This window comes from Phalacrocorax aristotelis, chromosome 5 (genome assembly GCF_949628215.1).
Source record: "Phalacrocorax aristotelis chromosome 5, bGulAri2.1, whole genome shotgun sequence".
NCBI classification, from domain to species: Eukaryota; Metazoa; Chordata; class Aves; order Suliformes; family Phalacrocoracidae; genus Phalacrocorax; species Phalacrocorax aristotelis.
This window is the reverse complement of record NC_134280.1, coordinates 3,104,542-3,122,397: the sequence shown is the minus strand read 5'-3', so window position 1 is coordinate 3,122,397 and position 17,856 is coordinate 3,104,542. Positions and strand designations below refer to the sequence as shown.

Genomic DNA, 17,856 nt, shown 5'->3' with positions numbered 1-17,856 from the left:
GGATCACAGGCTAATTTAGGTTGGAAGCGACTTGTGGAGCTCATCAGCTCTGACCCCTACTCAAAGCAGGGCCATGTTGGAAGTTAGGTTTAGTTGCTCCAAGCTTTGTTCAGTGGGGTTTATGCATCTCCAGTGGAAAAGATTCCCCAGCTTCTCTGGGACGATGCATCAGTGTTTAACTGAGCTCCCCGCTAATTACTTTTCCCTATGCTTAATTGGTTTCCCTTGTTGCTGTTTGTAGCTCTTCCCTCCTCCTTTCATGGTGGACCTCCAAGAAGAGCCTGGTTCTGCTCAGCAATCAGGTCCCTCCTTCACCTTCTCTCCCCACGCGCAGCAAACCCAGCCCTCTCAGATGTTCCTCATACGTTAGGCGCTCCAGCTCCCAACCCTCTCAGAAGTCCTCTGGCCTTGCTCCCATATGTCAGAATTCTCCAGATGGAGTATCACAGTGCAAGAATCACTTTCATACTTAGTTTGCACTTAAATACACACACTCAGTCTTTCAAATTAACTTCAGTTTGTTACTACCTACCTCCACTTTGACCCACATGATGTCTGCGTGATGATTTTGAACCAGAAAAGGGATTTTCCACAACCCATTTTTCTAAAAGAGGCGCCGAGGAGGACCTGGCACGGCTAGCGGCAGGTCCATGTAGAAGCTCAGCAGCCGTTGCTGGAAGGGCATAAGGTGGCCCAGGAGAGCAGAAGGATTATGCCTTAAATAGCATTGCAGCTATTTGAGCTCCTGGAAGCTAGGCACGAGCTGCACTTCATCCTGCCCCACTGAACCAGGATCACTGGGAGCAGCTCTTTCACCTCGAGCTTAGCTGTGACTTAGAGTACCTCAGTGTACTTCAATATTTGGCTTTGTGGCTAACAGGAAAAGGGGAGTTACACCAGGCAGTTGGTGTCTAAGCCTTGCAGGTGATGAGTTAATGCTGCTTGGCTGGCAGGGATACTCCTGGAAACACATCACTCCTGCTTCTACATTAAAATGTTTTTCCTGGGCCATCGCGGCTTGAAGAGCTGAGCCATCTGACCCCTTCAACCATTCGCTATTCTCTCTCATAAGGTTCATACATACAAAGTTTCCTGCCACCGTTACTTTCTCTAGGGGACAAAAGCCACCAGAAAGGCCATCTCAAAGCAAGAAGGAAGGGCTTGTAGAGTTACTGTGAAGTGCTCTGGTACGGCACAACTTTCCTGACACATCCCAGAACTGTTGGACCTTGAGATCGCAGGACAATGCAGTGCAGAGCAACTATGTAGACAGATCGATTAATTTCACTAATTACCACTGCAACTTGAGAATAAATCTTCTCCCCGACCCGTGGTGATCCCCAGTATCAAACTCTTGTTTCTGTATTGTTCTTCCCCTTACACGGCACTCCCTCCCTACTTCTTTCCTTAACAGCAGTTTAGAATAACCATTTTGTTCCACCCTCTGAATGATTTTTGCCTGATTTTGCCGTGCAGTATAATAGTTTGCTGGAAAGTGGCAAAACAGTACAGGAAAAGCTTGATAATGTTCTCATAGCTTTAGGAGGCTACATATTGCAATGAGCTTGAAGCTTGAAACAAAGGAATTGCTGTTGAACTAAATGTATACATTTGTTTTTCTGCTTTGACAGTAATACACTTTTCCCTGCTAGACTCACTATATAAAAGTTTTATTGGCTCAGTGTTGAATATAACAAGAAATTAATTAGAAAGCATTTTCTCTTGCTTTTTAGGGGTTGCTGTGGGTCAGTGGTAGGCAAGACTTTGTGTGCATTTATTATTACTTAAATTTGGAGTAAAGGCTGTTCAACAAGTTCCCTGAGTGGGTAACATCTCAGAAGAATGGGTACATGAACTACAAAGAAATCTGTCTCTACACCTCCCATACAGTTACTGTAACAGAATACTAGTTAAGGCGAGAGAAGAAGTATCTCTCGCTTCATTATATTTTGCTTTTAAGGAAAATTTAAATCTGTCGTTCTTTTTGATCACAGAAAGCATAGCCCGTGCTGCATTATAATTTCACTGAGAGGAAAAAGCTTGGTAGTTTACAAATGTGTTTTGGATAATCCAGACAGGTTGGGATTACAATTCCTTGCAACGCCTGGGCTTTATGGATCCTTTTCCTCTGAAGGATTAACCTGTGACTTCAGGAAAAGCTCACAAATATATCTGTGTGTTTAAAATCAAGACAGAATTGTGCAAAGAAATTGCACAGAATACAAAAAAATACTGAATACAAACCGGGAATGGATTAATTCGGGCTTCTTGAGAATACAACTATTGCACTGGCACTTTTTTCAACTGAAGATTCATACTAGGACTCTGAGGTGAGTTTCTTTTTATATAATGGCAATATTTTCCACTCCTTTATTTCTCCTTTGTTTCTAAGAGTGATTAATTAGTGACACCATTCAGGTACTTGCAGAAACATTACCGAACCCAGCCATTCTTTTGTCTTATAAGATTTTTGCTACACCTGCAGTGGCCAGAAGCACTTGCTGTCCTGCTTTTTAATCTCACCGGCATTATTCAGGATTTCAGGGTTAGAAATTCCCATCACACCTGTGACATTCCCTGATTTCCCTAACAACAAGCGTGGGATGTATTGCACAAATGTTACTAGAGCCTTCAAAGCCTCAGCAGCAAGGAGTAAAACTTGCCAAAAGTTTGTCTCGCATTGACTCACCGTGTCTCACCGTGGGGTGACCTAGATAGAAAGTGAAACGGTTGCAGCTGGTTTTCTAGTAGGGTTTAACAATGCCTGTGCAGGCTCTTCAGAAATTGTCCCACGTGGTTTGTTTACCTCTTTGTTGTCTTCTTGTTTCAAGCTGGTTTCAGCTGCTCCTGCTCCTCTGTGCACTGGCTCCCTGGTAAATCCTGCCTCTTCCGGATGACCTGTGCTTGCTGGAAGGTAGGTGTTTGCCATGCCCTGCGACGTCTTCTGGCCAGGAGCCACCCCAGGAGACACTGTGTGGCTACCTGGGCATTTCTGAGCCTCCTCGTTTATTTGCTCCACAGGCGATAGGGCAGTCTTACTGCACCGCTATACAGAGTGAAATGTTTATTTTAAATATTTATGACAAATGTATCTTTTCTCAGGCTTTCCCTTTCCCATTTGGCTATGTCTGTTCATTGTAGTTCCACAAATATCACCTGGAGTTATCCATAATTTGCATTCGCAAGCTTCCAAGGCTTACAAGTGAAAACTCAAACTTGAAGTCATCACCTTTCTCTCACTTTCACCAGAGTCCTTGTACCCTGTCTGCTCTATCCCACACCCACAATCCAGTTCCCACTTTTAACTCTCTTCTTCCTTTTTTTCTTAGCGAAGTTCAGAGAAATGTTGTGAACAGGTACTGCTCTGTCTGTCCTCCAGGCCTGAGCCCAGGACACAAGAGGCTCTACACATCCAGCTCCAAGTTCAGTCATAGAGGAATATGTAGTTAGACTCAGCTGTGTGAAAATACCCTCTCAAGATCAATTCAAAGTGAAACAAAAGCTCTCAGAGGCGTGAATGGCATTATTCATACAGTAAGAGTGCCTGCGGATCTGTAGTATGAGCCAAACTTCCCTCTTCTTGATTACTCAGCTTTCTCCCTGCGTTGAGCTGGTGCCTACTCCAAAGTGGCCTTTTCTCAGCTCTGCATTGCACCCAAAACACGGTGCACCTGCGCCGTGCCCTTGGTGCATACGGCCACCCCTTGCCATCACACACCCTGGGCAGCTCACCCCCCAGCCCAGTACCCAGCGACTGGTGCATGTAGTAACCGTGGGCCAGCTGCAGCTCCTCACCGTTCACGCTGCCTAAATACACCCCGTGGTGCTGGTTGCACAGGAAGGGCTGGTTCAATACACATGGACATTTATACCTCATAGCTCACTGGCCTTATTTAGTGCAACTAGTTCATCCTCTCTTATCCGTCTGCTCCCGCCTCTCCCATCATTTGAGTTCAAACCCCTGAAGTGGGGCTTTCCAGGACAGGATTTGGCAGTGGGTACCAGGCATCAAAGTCCATCTCAGATGTAAATGCGCTGCTCCTCCTTCCAAAAAGAGTTTGACTGTGAACTGAAAGCACCAGCGTGAGGAAGCTGAATGTGCTAACAGGCAAACTTCTCCCATCTTTTCAGGGAGCGATGCTGAATCATTAGTCACTTAAATACGAACAAATTGCTCAGCTGAGCGTAGCTCGCGATATTGTTCCTGAGGAACCAATAGCTGGTACAACTGTGTGACTTTCCTGAAAGCAGGTCTTCTAAAGCGTTTGTGGATTTATCAAGATATGACTGTACGTGTAGCAAGGTATTTCTCAACTGGTCAATCAGCAGTGATCAGCAGCAATTTGGAAGAGCCAATACTAGATCAGATTTGCTGTGACTGGTATCTGCGTAACAAAAGTGTCTTTTAAATACTATTTTCTTGAAGAAACCCCTTTGGCAAGGATGTACAGAAATTCAAAGCATGAATATGTTTTGAAATCTGTGTGTTGATTGCATAACTTAGAAGACTAAAAACTGTATTTCATTATTATGAATTTACGTGCTGAGAGTGTACTACAAACAGTATCACAACTGCACTATTCATAGCCAACGTAACGCTTTCATTTTCATTTTGCCTTTTCTTGCAACCAAGCTAATATTTTTGTTTGTTGATGCACAGCAACATTGTCGAGGCTCTTGTCTTTCTGTGATTGCTTCCGGTCCCATTTTCCAGAAAAATGGAGCAAGTACAGAACATGCAACGACACTACTCCGATACAAGTGGTAATAAACTTCTCCCTGATTAGCATCACAGTTGGATAAAAGTACAGTCTTTCCTCCCAGGGAAAAGCCTCTAGGCTACTGTTGACAACAGTGATTTGGGGCAGGGGGATTGCTGTGAGGAGTGAGACCTGGGTTACCCCTGCCCAGCAGCTATCATCAGTGAGAGTGGGTGAGCAGGAAATTGCTCTCACAAAGCGGCCTTTTGCAAGCACCAGTTAAGGGGCAGCACGTCATCCTTTCGTTGCCCAAGCCTGGCAAGCCTTGATAGACAGCACGAGTGGCCTGCGCTGCTGGGGATGCTGATGAGATCCAGACTGGTGGTGCGATAAGTCTCCTTCCCTGGAGACATTCAAACCCACCCTGGACGCAGTCCTGTGCCCCCTGCTCTGGGTGTGCCTGCTCAAGCAGGGGGTGGGATGGGGTGATCTCCAGAGGGCCCTTCCAAGCCCTACCAGTCTGTGTTTCGCTGTGATTCTGTAATTCTGTGATGGCATCCAGAGGAACAGCGTGGCACAGAGAGTGCACCGGAGCAAGAGGAGGAGTAGCAACCACAGGTGTCTTACTGCTCTAGAGGTGGGGCAGCTACCTGGTTCTACCCCAGCTGCTGAGAAGCACTGAGATTTTCCTTTTTAAGGGGTTATGGAAGGACTTAAGAGTTTGAGAAGGGAAAAAAGGCAGATCTGATGGTGTGCACGCTAACCCTCTGGTATATACACAGATAAAGGAAAACGAACCCCACTAGAGAAGGTAGAGTTTTGCTGGTAAAAGAGCATCTCCAGCAGAGGCTTTCTGCCCGGACACTTCACAAAGCCTCAGCCTGTGCCCACACCTGAATTCACAAAATCCAGAGGGTCACCCCAGCAGCCCGGGTCACCTCGGTTCAGCCAGGCACCCCAATGCCAGGCTCCCACTCAAGCTATCCCACCATGATGGAAAAAACAGCACTCTGCATTGGCAAAGGAGTCTTTCCGCGGGGAGACGCTTTGCTGCCGGCCACACCATGGTTCCTGCTTTCACCACATGAAGCCATTAGATGGGCTCTTTGCATGCCGGTGAGGACTGCAACTCCGGATCAGGCTGAAGCAAATCATATCAGCCTCAGGACTAGGTGGGCGGGGAAAATGTTGCCATTTTTAATGAGTAAGAAAAATTGTTATATCTGGGACACTAATCCAGAAGATGGCAATTATCAAGATTTTTTTTTAAGTAAGCTTGTGGCTTTAAGGGTATTTATAAATAAGTTACGCTTTGTGTATTTCCTGATTTCTTATTTTTGCAGTTGCCTCCAAATTTATTTTTAGCAAGCAGACCCACTTCCACCCTTGCGCTAAAATCCAGTAGATTTATGAAGCTCTGAAGAGGAAAGGGAGCATCTCTTACTGCTGGGGCAGTTTTTCGCAGAGTCCACTTTAGGGAAATTCCTTCATGCTGGCTTCTGAACTCTGAATAAAAATTGTAAGAGGTTTTTAGTGCTCTGTGATTCTTACTTTATTGGTGCTTTAAGTGGTGGGATGGGGTTTATTTTTTCATTTTTTTAAGACAAGCTGGGGAGCTCCCAGCTCCTCAAAACACATTGATTTAAAAAAAAAAGAAAAATAATCTTGTATTTGCCTCCTGAGCTGTGAGACTTCGGGATAAATTTCTATAGATTTGTAAACTTGGTTTTCATTATTTTCTCTGCTAGACTCTTCTAAATGACAGTGGAGTAAATCTCTCTCTTTTTAAGGCCTACTGTTATTTTCCAAAACTTAACGGTATAAACGCAATCCTTTAGACCTACCGATTTTATACTATTTGGCATTATCCCCTTCTCTTCACTTGCATATATGCGAGCTAATGACACAGAAGAAGCCCCTGGCCAGTCTGCCAAACCTACACGTGAGTAACCAAACCAGCTGCCTTAACGTGACCTCGCTTCGCACTGTCGCTGCAACCTCTACAAGATCACACCGTGTGAGGTCAGCGATGTTGCACCGCATCTCCCGTCAAGTCTGGCCTGTCAAACACCAAAAGAACCACCAATTCCCTCTGTGCTGACCATTTTCAACATTAAGTGACACCAAACAGGTTCAAAATGCTTTTGATAGACCTTTTAATGTTTATGTTTCTCAGTGGGTTTCTCTCTTGAGACATGGTGGTTTCTGCGTTATGAATACACGTATCTTATTTAAGCTACGGATATCCTTATTATTAATTACCCTTGGGCAAAAGAATATTGCTCTTTTAGAACTCCACTTTGCTTCCAGATGCATCATTTTTGCTTCATACTCTATCCTGCCTGTTTTAAAAATCAACCCCAGATTTCTGCCTCTCTGAGCTGCGCTCGTACAGGTGGCTAACAGCTTTACTCAACCATCTACCTACGCTCGGTATAAACAGCGCGTGAGATGAATATAGACGTGTACGCACATCTATAGTGGTGAAGAGCAAATTTCAGCCTACAAGTTAAAACTGAATGTCTTTATAGGCACCTCAGTCAACACTAGATTTCTCATTTCACTAAGAACCCAAGATTTTATACAATAGGAAACATCTGCACCAGGTTCCCTTAAAAAGGTGACGACCCTTCCTGATGCCTGTGTTAACCTTCAGACGTACAGCACGCTTTCCCTCCATTTCAAACATATTTCTTGACCTGGATATTTTTGGTATAAAAGTCTTAAATCAGAAGCCTCCTGCTGCTTCCTAGCTGAAGCATCTTTCATCATTTTACCTTCCTGTGACAATTTTGGGAATCAGCTATTTTCATAGCTGCCTTTTTATTTAGTTTTCTATGGTGCCTGTTGCTGTTGGGCTTGAGATTTTAACTTAATTTAACTTAATTTTCAACTTTTATAATTTACATTCAGAGCTTTAAAGCTCCCAAGGAGCTATTCCATACTAGATTTCAGGTTTCGGCTGATAGGTTTTGGTGACCTTAAAGAGGAAAATGTGCAGGCTGCTGGTCCCCTGCACCCTTTGAATAATTTGAAATAGAAATGGTTTGGAACAGCTGATACATTTAACTCCAAACATTAGGCACTAAGCATGCTTAGTAGCTACTTTGATCAAGCTCTTTTTCCTGACAAACCCCCCTTTGAAATGAATAGGACAGAGGTTCCTTTCACTTCAATAGGAGTTCTCAGACATAGGGAGAAAGGAGGACTTCATAACCTTTAAAAAGACTCCCCTAGTCCATTCATGTATCTCCTGGAAAGCTCAGCACTTTCCCTTGTGCTGAAGTTACTAAGCCAGCCTCCTGGCTACTTTTAGGCTCCCTTCTAGTGAAGCTTTGCTTAAACATGAGATCAAAACACTCTCTAATGAGGCGGCTGCTGCTGCTGCTGGCGAGGCAGGAATCCTGGACGTACAATGGCTGTATCAGTGACATCGGAAATATTTGTCAGCGTAGATTCGTCAGTCCTAATCGCATCTTCTAACCCTCGGGCAGCGCGTACCTGGCACGTTGCAGAAGACAAAGACAATTCTTCTATACGCTTCCTATCTCGATTATTTTTGTTGTATATTTACAGTGAGGTCATTAGCACCCTAATATTCTAGTATTCTTTCAACACCGTACAATTAATTAAGGTTTCAAACACCCCACGAGGCTGAATGACACCATGACTTTCCAGAGGCCATTAGCCACTTCTGGAATCCCGGTTCCCATACCGCCCATGCTTTCTTTTTCTTTAATACTTCTTGTACTTGTAAGGAAACATCACACAAAATAAAGAACTATTGCATGCTCATGACATATCATATTGCAATAATGCGCAATACTCAAACATTCAGTTATATTCAATACTCTCAATAATGAGATTTCTTGACATAATTGTCCATAAGTGATGTTTCTGCTTGATGTAAGACTAATGCAGTGAGATGTATATTATTAGAAAAACAAAAAATCAAACAAAAAAAATGATTTGCAAAAAGACCACCAGAAATGACCCAGGCTTTAGGCAGCTACAGCGAAAACAAGCATTCCTCATGTGAAATGTCACTATGGAGAAGCAGAACCAAAAGCAAGGATGAGAAAAAGCACCTGAGCCTATATAACTGTATCATTTCCATTGATACATGTGTTCAAATGAAATTTGGATATTTTTGGTCTATCCAGTCTGCAAACGTGCACATTCAAATCTGTTACCTTATATAGAAAAACACAAAGACACGTCAGAACTCAACTACTGAATAATTTCGTTTGAGACATTGCTTCCTTGATTTAACTCAAAAGTAAGTTATTTTATCTATAGGTCAGGTATAGCTCATAATATTTTTACAGCTGAAATTCTTCAGAAAACCTGTAATATTTTACAAGATTAAGAGATCAGGTTATGTACTGAAAAGATGTATGGTTCCAGCTTAAAGCTAAGCTAACGTAAGTTAAAACTGTAGTCCTCCCCATGTTCAGCTCCGTGCAATGGCTTTTTTGACTACATAAAAAACCTCAGTGTCCCATGGGGCACCATTTTAAAAAAATTGCATTGCTTGTAGAAATAAAATAATGGGATGAGTTCAGGACTAAGAGCCACCTTGAGGGTAAATATGTTGCATTTCTGTTCCTTTTTTTTTTTTTTTGTTTAAGCAGTGAAAAAGAACAGAACATGCACACAAGGGGAAAAGGTTATTATTATCTATTGTTCTGTTGTGCTAACTGAAAAAGCAAAAAAATTCTTACGGCAGTGTGTAAAATGCCTCCTTCTTGCTAGAAGGGAAGCAGAAAGAGGAAAGTCCTTCCTGCCTTTTAGCTGCTTGAGGAAGTACTTCACGGGGAACTGCCTGTTCGATGCAGCTACCCTAACCTTTTCAAATGCACATTATCTGTACAGCAGGGCCGTAACCGTATGTAATGGTGTAATGGCATTTGTACAGAAAATATGAGCTGAAGGTACATGAAGCTGAAGGTAAATAATAGCGAGACTGGAATTCGTGCCCCCCATACACAGCTTGTCAACAAGTGTAGGGGAAGCTCACGCTTCAGTACAACTTTAAATGTCTGTGCTAAGATGTGAAGCTGGGTCCTGGCAGGTGAGGTTGAATTTAGTTCAGCATCTACTTTAGGCACACATTGAAGCAGTTGATGAACAAGACAGCTTTGGTGAGGGAACATTCACAGAACTCCTCCTTTCATAGAATCATAAGATTATAGAATCTTTAAGGTTGGAAAAGACCTCTCAGATCGTCAGATCCAACTACCAACCCAACACCCCCAGGCCTCCTAAACCATGTCCCCAAGTGTCATGTCTACATGGTTTCTGAACACCCCCAGGGATGGTGACTCCCCCACCTCTGGGCAGCCTCTTCCAATGCCTGACCACTCTTGCAGGGAAGATTTTTTTCCCAATATCCAGTCTAAACCTCCCCTGGCGCAGCTTGAGGCCATTTCCTCTTGTCCTGTCTCTTGTTACTTGGGAGCAGAGACCGACCCCCCCCTCACTCCAGCCCCTCTCAGGCAGCTGCAGAGAGCGAGAAGGGCTCCCCTCAGCCTCCCCTTCTCCAGGCTAAATCCCCCAGCCCCCCCAGCCGCCCCCCAGCACACTTGTGCTCCAGACCCTGCCCCAGCCCCGCTGCCCTTCTCTGGACACGCTCCAGCCCCTCAAGGCCCTTCTTGTCCCGAGGGGCCCAAACCTGAGCCCAGCATTCGAGGTGGGGCCTCTCCAGGGCCGAGCACAGGGGCCCCATCCCTGCCCGGCTCCTGCTGGCCACACCAGTGCTGACACAAGCCCGGGGGCTGGTGGCCTCCTTGGCCACCCGGGCACTGCTGGCTCATGCCCAGCCAGCTGTCGGTCAGCACCCCGAGGGCCTTCCTTCCACTACATCAGTAATCAAAATGTGAACCTAACTCCTGAGCTGCTGAGAACTCTAGTAACTATACTTGCTACCACCTTTATCTAGCCAAAACAGCATGACTATATTTATTTCAACTTTCAGTTTCTTCGAGTTGTTTGGATTAGCTTATTCAAGAGAGTTGCAAGGATGCACAAGTCACAGAGTCTCCAGCTCAGGAAGAGCCCATGGCTTAATTGACTTAGGATCTCCGTATTGGTGCTGCACAGCAAGACTGAGACGCCAAAGCTCATGCAGAAGTGCATCGTAACTACTCTTTGGAAAATGGCAACTGTCTGCTGCTACCGATCAATTGTGAATCAGTTTGAGGGTACTAAGCCCATTTTGGATGTTGGAAGTTTGGCCACATCTAAAATGGTGCTGAACTATAAATTTTAAGCTAGAAACTATGGAATGTTTAAATGTTTGCATGTTAATTCTAATCCAAGTCAAGAATTGTCTGTCTTTATGAGTAAACATATTTTAAGGGAATTTTAAATAACTGCAATCTATCACAGTTCTGTTCCTTGTTCCTTTAAACTTTTAAAGTGTCATTTGTTCATATGACTATTATTGAACATTATCCTGATGCTTTCACAGGAGCAGCTAATACAATTTCTAGATCTCTTTCTCAAGCTGATTTGGGTCCTTGGCTCATGAACGTAGTGTTACTGCTGCTTCTTTTTTCCTTTTCTGTATTACTTCACTTGTTTCATCTTCTTTATCTCTCTCTCTAGCTGACACAGTTCTTTGTTCTTCATCTTGTAAATGATAAATGATGTGTTTATCATGAACAGTAGTTGCATTTGCTACATAAAACTAAAAAACAAATGCAGCAGGTAACTAAAAAGGAACAGTAATTCAGAGACTGAACCTATTTGGTCAAGTGTTGTTGTTTTTTGTTTTGTTTTGTTTTTAAATGAAAAAATTGAATATTAGATACAGTTGGCACTGTGGTCCGAGTGGTAACATGGTCAAGTTTTGCCTGCCTAACAGTTCCAATTTATTTCAGAGACAGAAGATTGCTCTGACAACTCCTGTAAGAGCTCTAAGGTAGAAGTGAGAAAAAGCCGCTGGCCTGATCTCAGGGTGTCAAAATTATATGGAAGTGATGAGGTATTAAAGGTCTTTGATGAAGGGCTTTGCAGACTAAAGTCTAGACATTGAACTGATGTGGGCAGCTCTGGATCGGTAGAGGACTGTGGCTTTGTCCACGTGTGGACAATCGGGATTATTCTTTGCACGTTGTGTGCCCTGTTGCTGGTTAGTGCTGTAGCCTGTGGAAGAGGGCCGAAGCAATCAGGAGCGAGGCGCTTCTCCAGGAGGAGAGCATCACTGAGCACACGGACTGCACAGCTATCCCAGAGCAACTCCAGACCTACGGACACGTCTTTAACAAACTTTTGGGCGCGAGAAGCACCTTATTTTGTGGTACTCAGAACTTCAGCCCCTCTTCGAGCGTGCAGAGAGGAACACAGGACGGGGCTCTTGACGGAAAAATCGAACAGGTGCGAGTGTGTTTGTGAAGTGTTGATTTGCGACAGTAACTGCAAATTATTACTGTTTTATTAAAAGTGTTAATTCTCCTGGCGGCTGCTTTCATCGCTAAAACGTTCAGAACAGCTCACGGTGCGAGCCATAAGCCCGCGACGGGCGCTGAGAAGACCGCCCTTCCCGCCTCGCAGTCACCACACGGGCCTCTCGCCACCGGGTGAGCCTTGGTGTCTTGCCAACCGGCTCCGGGGCAACGAGGGAACGCCGCGGAGACGGTGACTTCCCCCACTTCGCCTCTCCTCGCCTCCCCGTCCCGTTCCGCCCGCCCGACCCGTCCCGTCCCGTCCCGTCCCGCCTCAACGGCCACCACCCCCCGTCCCTCCCTCCCTGCCTCAGCCTCCCGCCCTCGGCTGCGCGCGCAGAGCGGCTGCCCCTCGCCTCTCCTCCCTCCTCCTTCCCGCTCCCCCCCCCGCGAGCTCTCGCGGTGGCTGTCGGGATCGCTGGCCGCTTTGGTTAATGTCCGCCATGTTTGCCATGGCGCAGGGAGCGGATCGAGCGAGCCCGGCGCGGATCTAGGGCTGCGGGGCGTGAGCTGTGAGCTACGGGCGGCCCCGCGGAGAGCTGTTCCGGGGCGGCGGGACCCTCCATGGTGGTGCGGGCCGGGTGCGGGAGCGGCTGGGAGGCGGCGGCGCGGCCGCACTGAAGGCCCCCCCCGCCCGCCCGGCCCCGGGGTGTTATTGTGAGGGGGAGACAATGAGCAAACTCTCCTTCCGAGCCCGGGCGCTAGACGCCGCCAAACCGCTGCCCATCTACCGCGGCAAGGACATGCCCGACCTCAACGACTGCGTCTCCATCAACCGGGCTGTGCCGCAGATGCCCACGGGGATGGAGAAAGAGGAGGAATCGGTAAGGGAGCCGCGCAGGGGGGGCACCATTGTTTATCAGACACCCCCCTCCCCTCACGGGAAATAGGCCATCGGCATTCACCAAGCGCACTACGCACGCTCCCCACCGCAGCGCTGCACGGTTCTTATGGGGCCCTGCGCAAAGAGCGCAGCGTAAACTGCTGTCCGACGCCGTAAGCGGGCCCTGCTCCGCCATCTTCTTTGCGTCCCGACTCGCGAGTGTTTTGATTAGTGTCGGGAGGGGGGGTTGGGGGGGGGGGAGGCCTTTACGCTAGCGTAAGAAGGAGGAAGGCGCAAGATGCGTCTCTGAATGAGCAAGCGAGCGGGGCGGCCGCAGTTGGCGTAGCGTGCCTTTGCTGCCGCCGCTTCCCCTGTGCCGGCGAGCGGGGACGGGAGCGGGCCCGGAGCCGGAGCGGGGCGCGGTGCGGTGCCTGCCCGCCGGAGCGGCTCCCCCGAGGACGGGGAGCGGAGGAAGTGGGACGCTGCCTTGCTCCAAACGGTGCACATGTGTGCTGGCAGGGCAGGGGGCCGGGAGGGGGACAGCGGGCGGCTTCGGCTCGAAGGGCTCGTCCCCCTCATCCTCGTCCCCTAGGAATCCTCGGTACTTGTAAGGAGTACGCGTCCTGCTTGTGCCCCCCCCCCCCCCCCCCCCCCAAAGAGCTGTTTTGTGCTGTACTTCAAACTGCATGTGCAGTATGATGTACAGATGCATCAGCTGGACGCGTTGCACTGCGTTAGGCTTGTAAGTGTTTAGATGATTTCCAAATAAACCGGCAAGTGTTTAAAAAAATTGGATGCGTGATGCATGTCCTTCTGGTAATGTTATGGCGGGGGGAAGCTTTTGTCCACTTAATTAAACATAAGTTTCAATTTTTGACAAGCAGTAGGACAGCACCACTTTGAAAATGCTTGCCCACAGTTCTGGCGCCATTTGAATGTCCTGGTCTGTCCTGCTGATCTTTAAACGTCTACTCTTGTGCTCTTTAGAGTTGTGTAAGTCTTAGCTATAGGCTTGTTGCCTAATGTGTCTGTACTTTTATGCAGAGCCGATAGTAAATGCACCCTCAAGAATTTCTTCAATGAATCCGTGTCTCCGCCTCAGCCAAACCTCTATGCCTGTGGATTGGCTTTTCAGAGGTTACAGCTGTCAAAGGAGGCTCCGTGCCTTTCTGATTGGTTTTCTCACTTGGCTGTTGATGTTAAAAGAAATCCTCTGTCTCACCGTTGTGGTTTTTTTTGTTGTTTTCTATTTTTTCCCTATTTCCCCCGTTGTTTTACAATGTGTAATGCACTGTGATGAAAACCTCCAGTACTTCCCAAAGAGTAAATTTCTGCTAGAATCTGGGAGCGTATTTAAAAGCAACGATCGCGTGGTAATAATGAAGCAATCTGGGAGAGTAATTTGGTTTTCTCAGTCTTTAAAGTCTCCTTGCAGGGCTGTATTTGCATTTAATGTTTAGAAAACATGGCTGCTTTTTCAAAATGATAGTGTTGTTTTGATAAATCATGTTTTAAATAAACTTGTTAATGGAAAATTCTTGTAAGAGTGCAAGCAAGCAAGCTGCTTGTGGGCTGCTTAAATGACCGTGAAGGTTAGATTTATAATTCACTAAAACTGCTTAGTGTTATACTAAAATGTTGCTTTCCTGTAAGAATGAGGTTTATTTTCTCTGCACTGAAATGTGGCTGTATTTGATAGATTATGTAATAGTCTCAAAATGAAATGGTCATTGGAGCGATATATAAGCATAGTGCTAGACACATCAGCCAGACGAGATGATAAACTGCCCTATTAATAGGTTGTTTAGGTTATTGCTGTGTAGTGACAGTTTCATTCATGGAGCAGCCCTTTCCCCAGTGTTGCACAAATGATGCTTTAGTGTAAATTTTTGTGGTAGTGGTATGTAAAGCCCTTTTAGGAAAGGCTGTTGGAGATGACAGAAGTGAAATATTTTAGAAATATCTAAACAGCTTTCATTCATAGCTGTGATTGACTTGATGTATTTTGAAAGGGACTTTTGCGGGGGAGAGAGAGACCCACATATTCATTTCTGACATCTCAATTACTTGAGTGTCTCAAGGCCTTTTTTTAGCGCAGACTTTGGTCAGGAGCACATCTTGTGAAAGGTGTTTGAACCCTCGGGGTGGCTGCTGATTTGCATTTGCTGTGCAAAGACACAAAGCTGACAATACTCTGGCTTCAGTACGCTGCTGTCCCTGCTGTGCCACCCTGTGTGAAGCCTTGGTGAAATCAGAAAGGTCTCCTAGTACAGTGTGTCATGGGGTCAGATATCCTCCAGGCCTGACTTTCACTGAAAATAACTATGTATTCACAGATTTGCGAGATTTAAAATGAGTAAGGTTGACATGTCTGTCTGACCTGTTCTTTACAACCTAGGCTTGCTACCACAGGCATATGATTTGCTTTGTTCATGGTTGATATTTTGTATATACAAAAATGCAGATTTTGGACCACTTGTTTTTAAAATGTTTTTTTTTGTTTTGGTTGTGTCCCGCCCCCTGCCCCCCCCCTTTTTTTTTTTTTAACTAGCTCTATTGCTTGGAGCGTAGAAAGGTTTAAAGCCTGGGGTTGCGGGTGCTGAATGATTGTCACTCATTCCTACTACTATTACTAAAGTTATTTGGACTGTATATTAAATTATCATACAGTCACTACAGTCCCAGACCGGGCAACAATATACACTGCTGCTCATCTCACTACAAAAAATTATACTACCCAGTCTGTCAGTATAAGCATCTTCATTAGACCTCTTTTTATTTGATCTTGATGAATATTCTGGAACAATTTCTATTAGAGATTTATATCCACTTGCAGTATTTTACAAATCAGCAGTTCATTTTTTCTCCCTTGGAGATTCCAGCTGTGAAAGATTTAAACTTCTGGTCTGTAGCATGTTTATGTTAACAAGTATTTATAATTTACCCTAAACTAAACCTGAAGAAGAAAATATTGTGGGTTTGGTTTTTGTTTTGGTTCATTTTGTTTTTGTTTTGTTTTCTTTCTTTAAGCCCTTGAGAGAGAGATTACTGTTAACAAAAGGACATCTTCCTGCTTTTGCTTAACTTCAGAAACTGAACATGAACATTTCGTACTATTTTTTTTTCTGATGAATGAGAGTTCTATTTCATAATGCTAACGAATTGTTTTGGCTAGAAAGGGGAAAAGTTGCAGAACAGATAAGCCCTGGTTTTGTTTCTTATCGCATAACTGTGTTTTTTATGTGAAAACCTATTACTGGAGGTTGCAGAGTTGCATGTTGTGGGGGAAAATCATGCCTAATAATGAGGCAAATTCAGGCTGAAGGCTTTCAGAAGTAAATTTACTGGAGTTGTTAGGAAGGTAAAAGTATGGTGGTAATTGATGATACCTAGATTGCCTGGTCAAAGCTATCTGAACGTTCATCTCAATTCTGGTTTGAACGTACATTCATTTACAGCTGAGTTTGACATCACATGACAAGGCTAAGGTTAGAGAGGAAAAAGTGCATGAATAGCAAGTTAAGGACATGGTTTAACATTATTAAAATGCTGACAGAGTATGAAGGAGAAGTGACTTTCATTCTCAGTCCTTGAGTGATCACCTCAGGATGATCTTTCATTGATCATTAAATACAACGTTCAATTTTGAGTATTTGGACAGGCTGCAAGTAGTTAAAAGAAATTTTTTCTTGCTTTCTCTTCTGTTCCTACTCTCTCCGTCCCTTAGTGAATTCTGTTTCTTTTGTAACACTGTAAACTTGAAGTGTTCAGCATCTGGCTTTCAAGGCATCCTGGAGCTAGTGACACTTCTGAAACAGCAGTATGCGTTCCCCTTTTAAAGCAGGAAGCGTTAACTTTGCACGAGTCGTAGTTTTCTGTTTGGGTACTTTTGCTGATAGGGTGGAACGTACTGAATATTTGTGCTGATAAAATGAACTGGAAGACTTCAAAACACTTGCATACCCACAGAGATATCATTAATTTTATGGCAATACTTACTTGCCTTTTTTTTAAAAAGCTCGTTATGACCCAGTCCTATGTCAACATTTTCTTGCATGTATTCTTACACCTAAACATTCTGTGTGTGTGATTTTTGTTTATAAGATCTAATAATGGTCACTTAATCTTTTCTTGGAGGGGCTCCATCCTGCATGTGTGAGCAAAAATACATTGGTGTTGGTTGGGCACTTCAGGGGTGCTCTGCTTTTGCCCCTTTTGTCTACTGCTGAAATGGCACACATTTTTCCAGATTACGCTTTTTAAAAAATTTTTATACATACATGGCTCCCCATGTGGGCAGAACCTATTCTGACTTGGGATTCTTATGTCAGATGTGCATTCATAGCCTCAAAGTTGATTGCAAACGTGGGGCTTTGTAGAACAAAGAAGAAGCCAGGACACTGGTGTGTAAAATAGAAGGTCAACAGAGGATAACTTCAGTTCAAGCCATGCAGATATTCTGTAAAATGAAAGTCCCTCAAAAAGACTACAAAAGTTTAAGAAACTTAGAAGATTGTACTTCCATGCAGAAGTAAGTGAAACTAAGCACACTTCACTTAGGAAAGAAATGGGATTTATTTGATTAGAATCAACTGGCTTATGTGTTGGGGAAATGCAATTCCCTGTCGAAGTTTATTTCTGTGTTTGAGTTTGGCACCTTTATTTATATACTTATTTTGGGTGTGTTTGGCAACTGCTGGGATTGCTGAAGTATGTTTGGTAGTAGGTAGCATAATGCTGTGTTGTAATCTTTATTAATGGATTTTAAACTTAGGTTCTGTTTATGAGACCTTTTCCCCTGCCTTCAGGTCCTGTATTTTTCTCCTTCCCTTCGAGACCCATTGCATCATGCAGTGGTGTCCCTCACAAGTGTGTGTTTCAGCTC

General features: G+C 44.8%; 2 protein-coding genes across 2 annotated transcripts in view; one reads left to right on the top strand and one right to left on the bottom strand.

Moving 5' to 3' along the window:
• Positions 1-17,856, bottom strand: part of ORC4 (origin recognition complex subunit 4) — a 446,994-nt gene that overhangs the window by 185,520 nt on the left and 243,618 nt on the right. The window lies entirely within an intron of this gene.
• EPC2 (enhancer of polycomb 2) overlaps positions 12,560-17,856 on the top strand; it is a 49,641-nt gene continuing 44,344 nt past the window's right edge. The window contains exon 1 of the mRNA XM_075092763.1: positions 12,560-12,972. Coding sequence (XP_074948864.1) covers positions 12,820-12,972 — 153 coding nt within the window. The 5' untranslated portion in view covers positions 12,560-12,819. The remainder of the gene's footprint in view (positions 12,973-17,856) is intronic.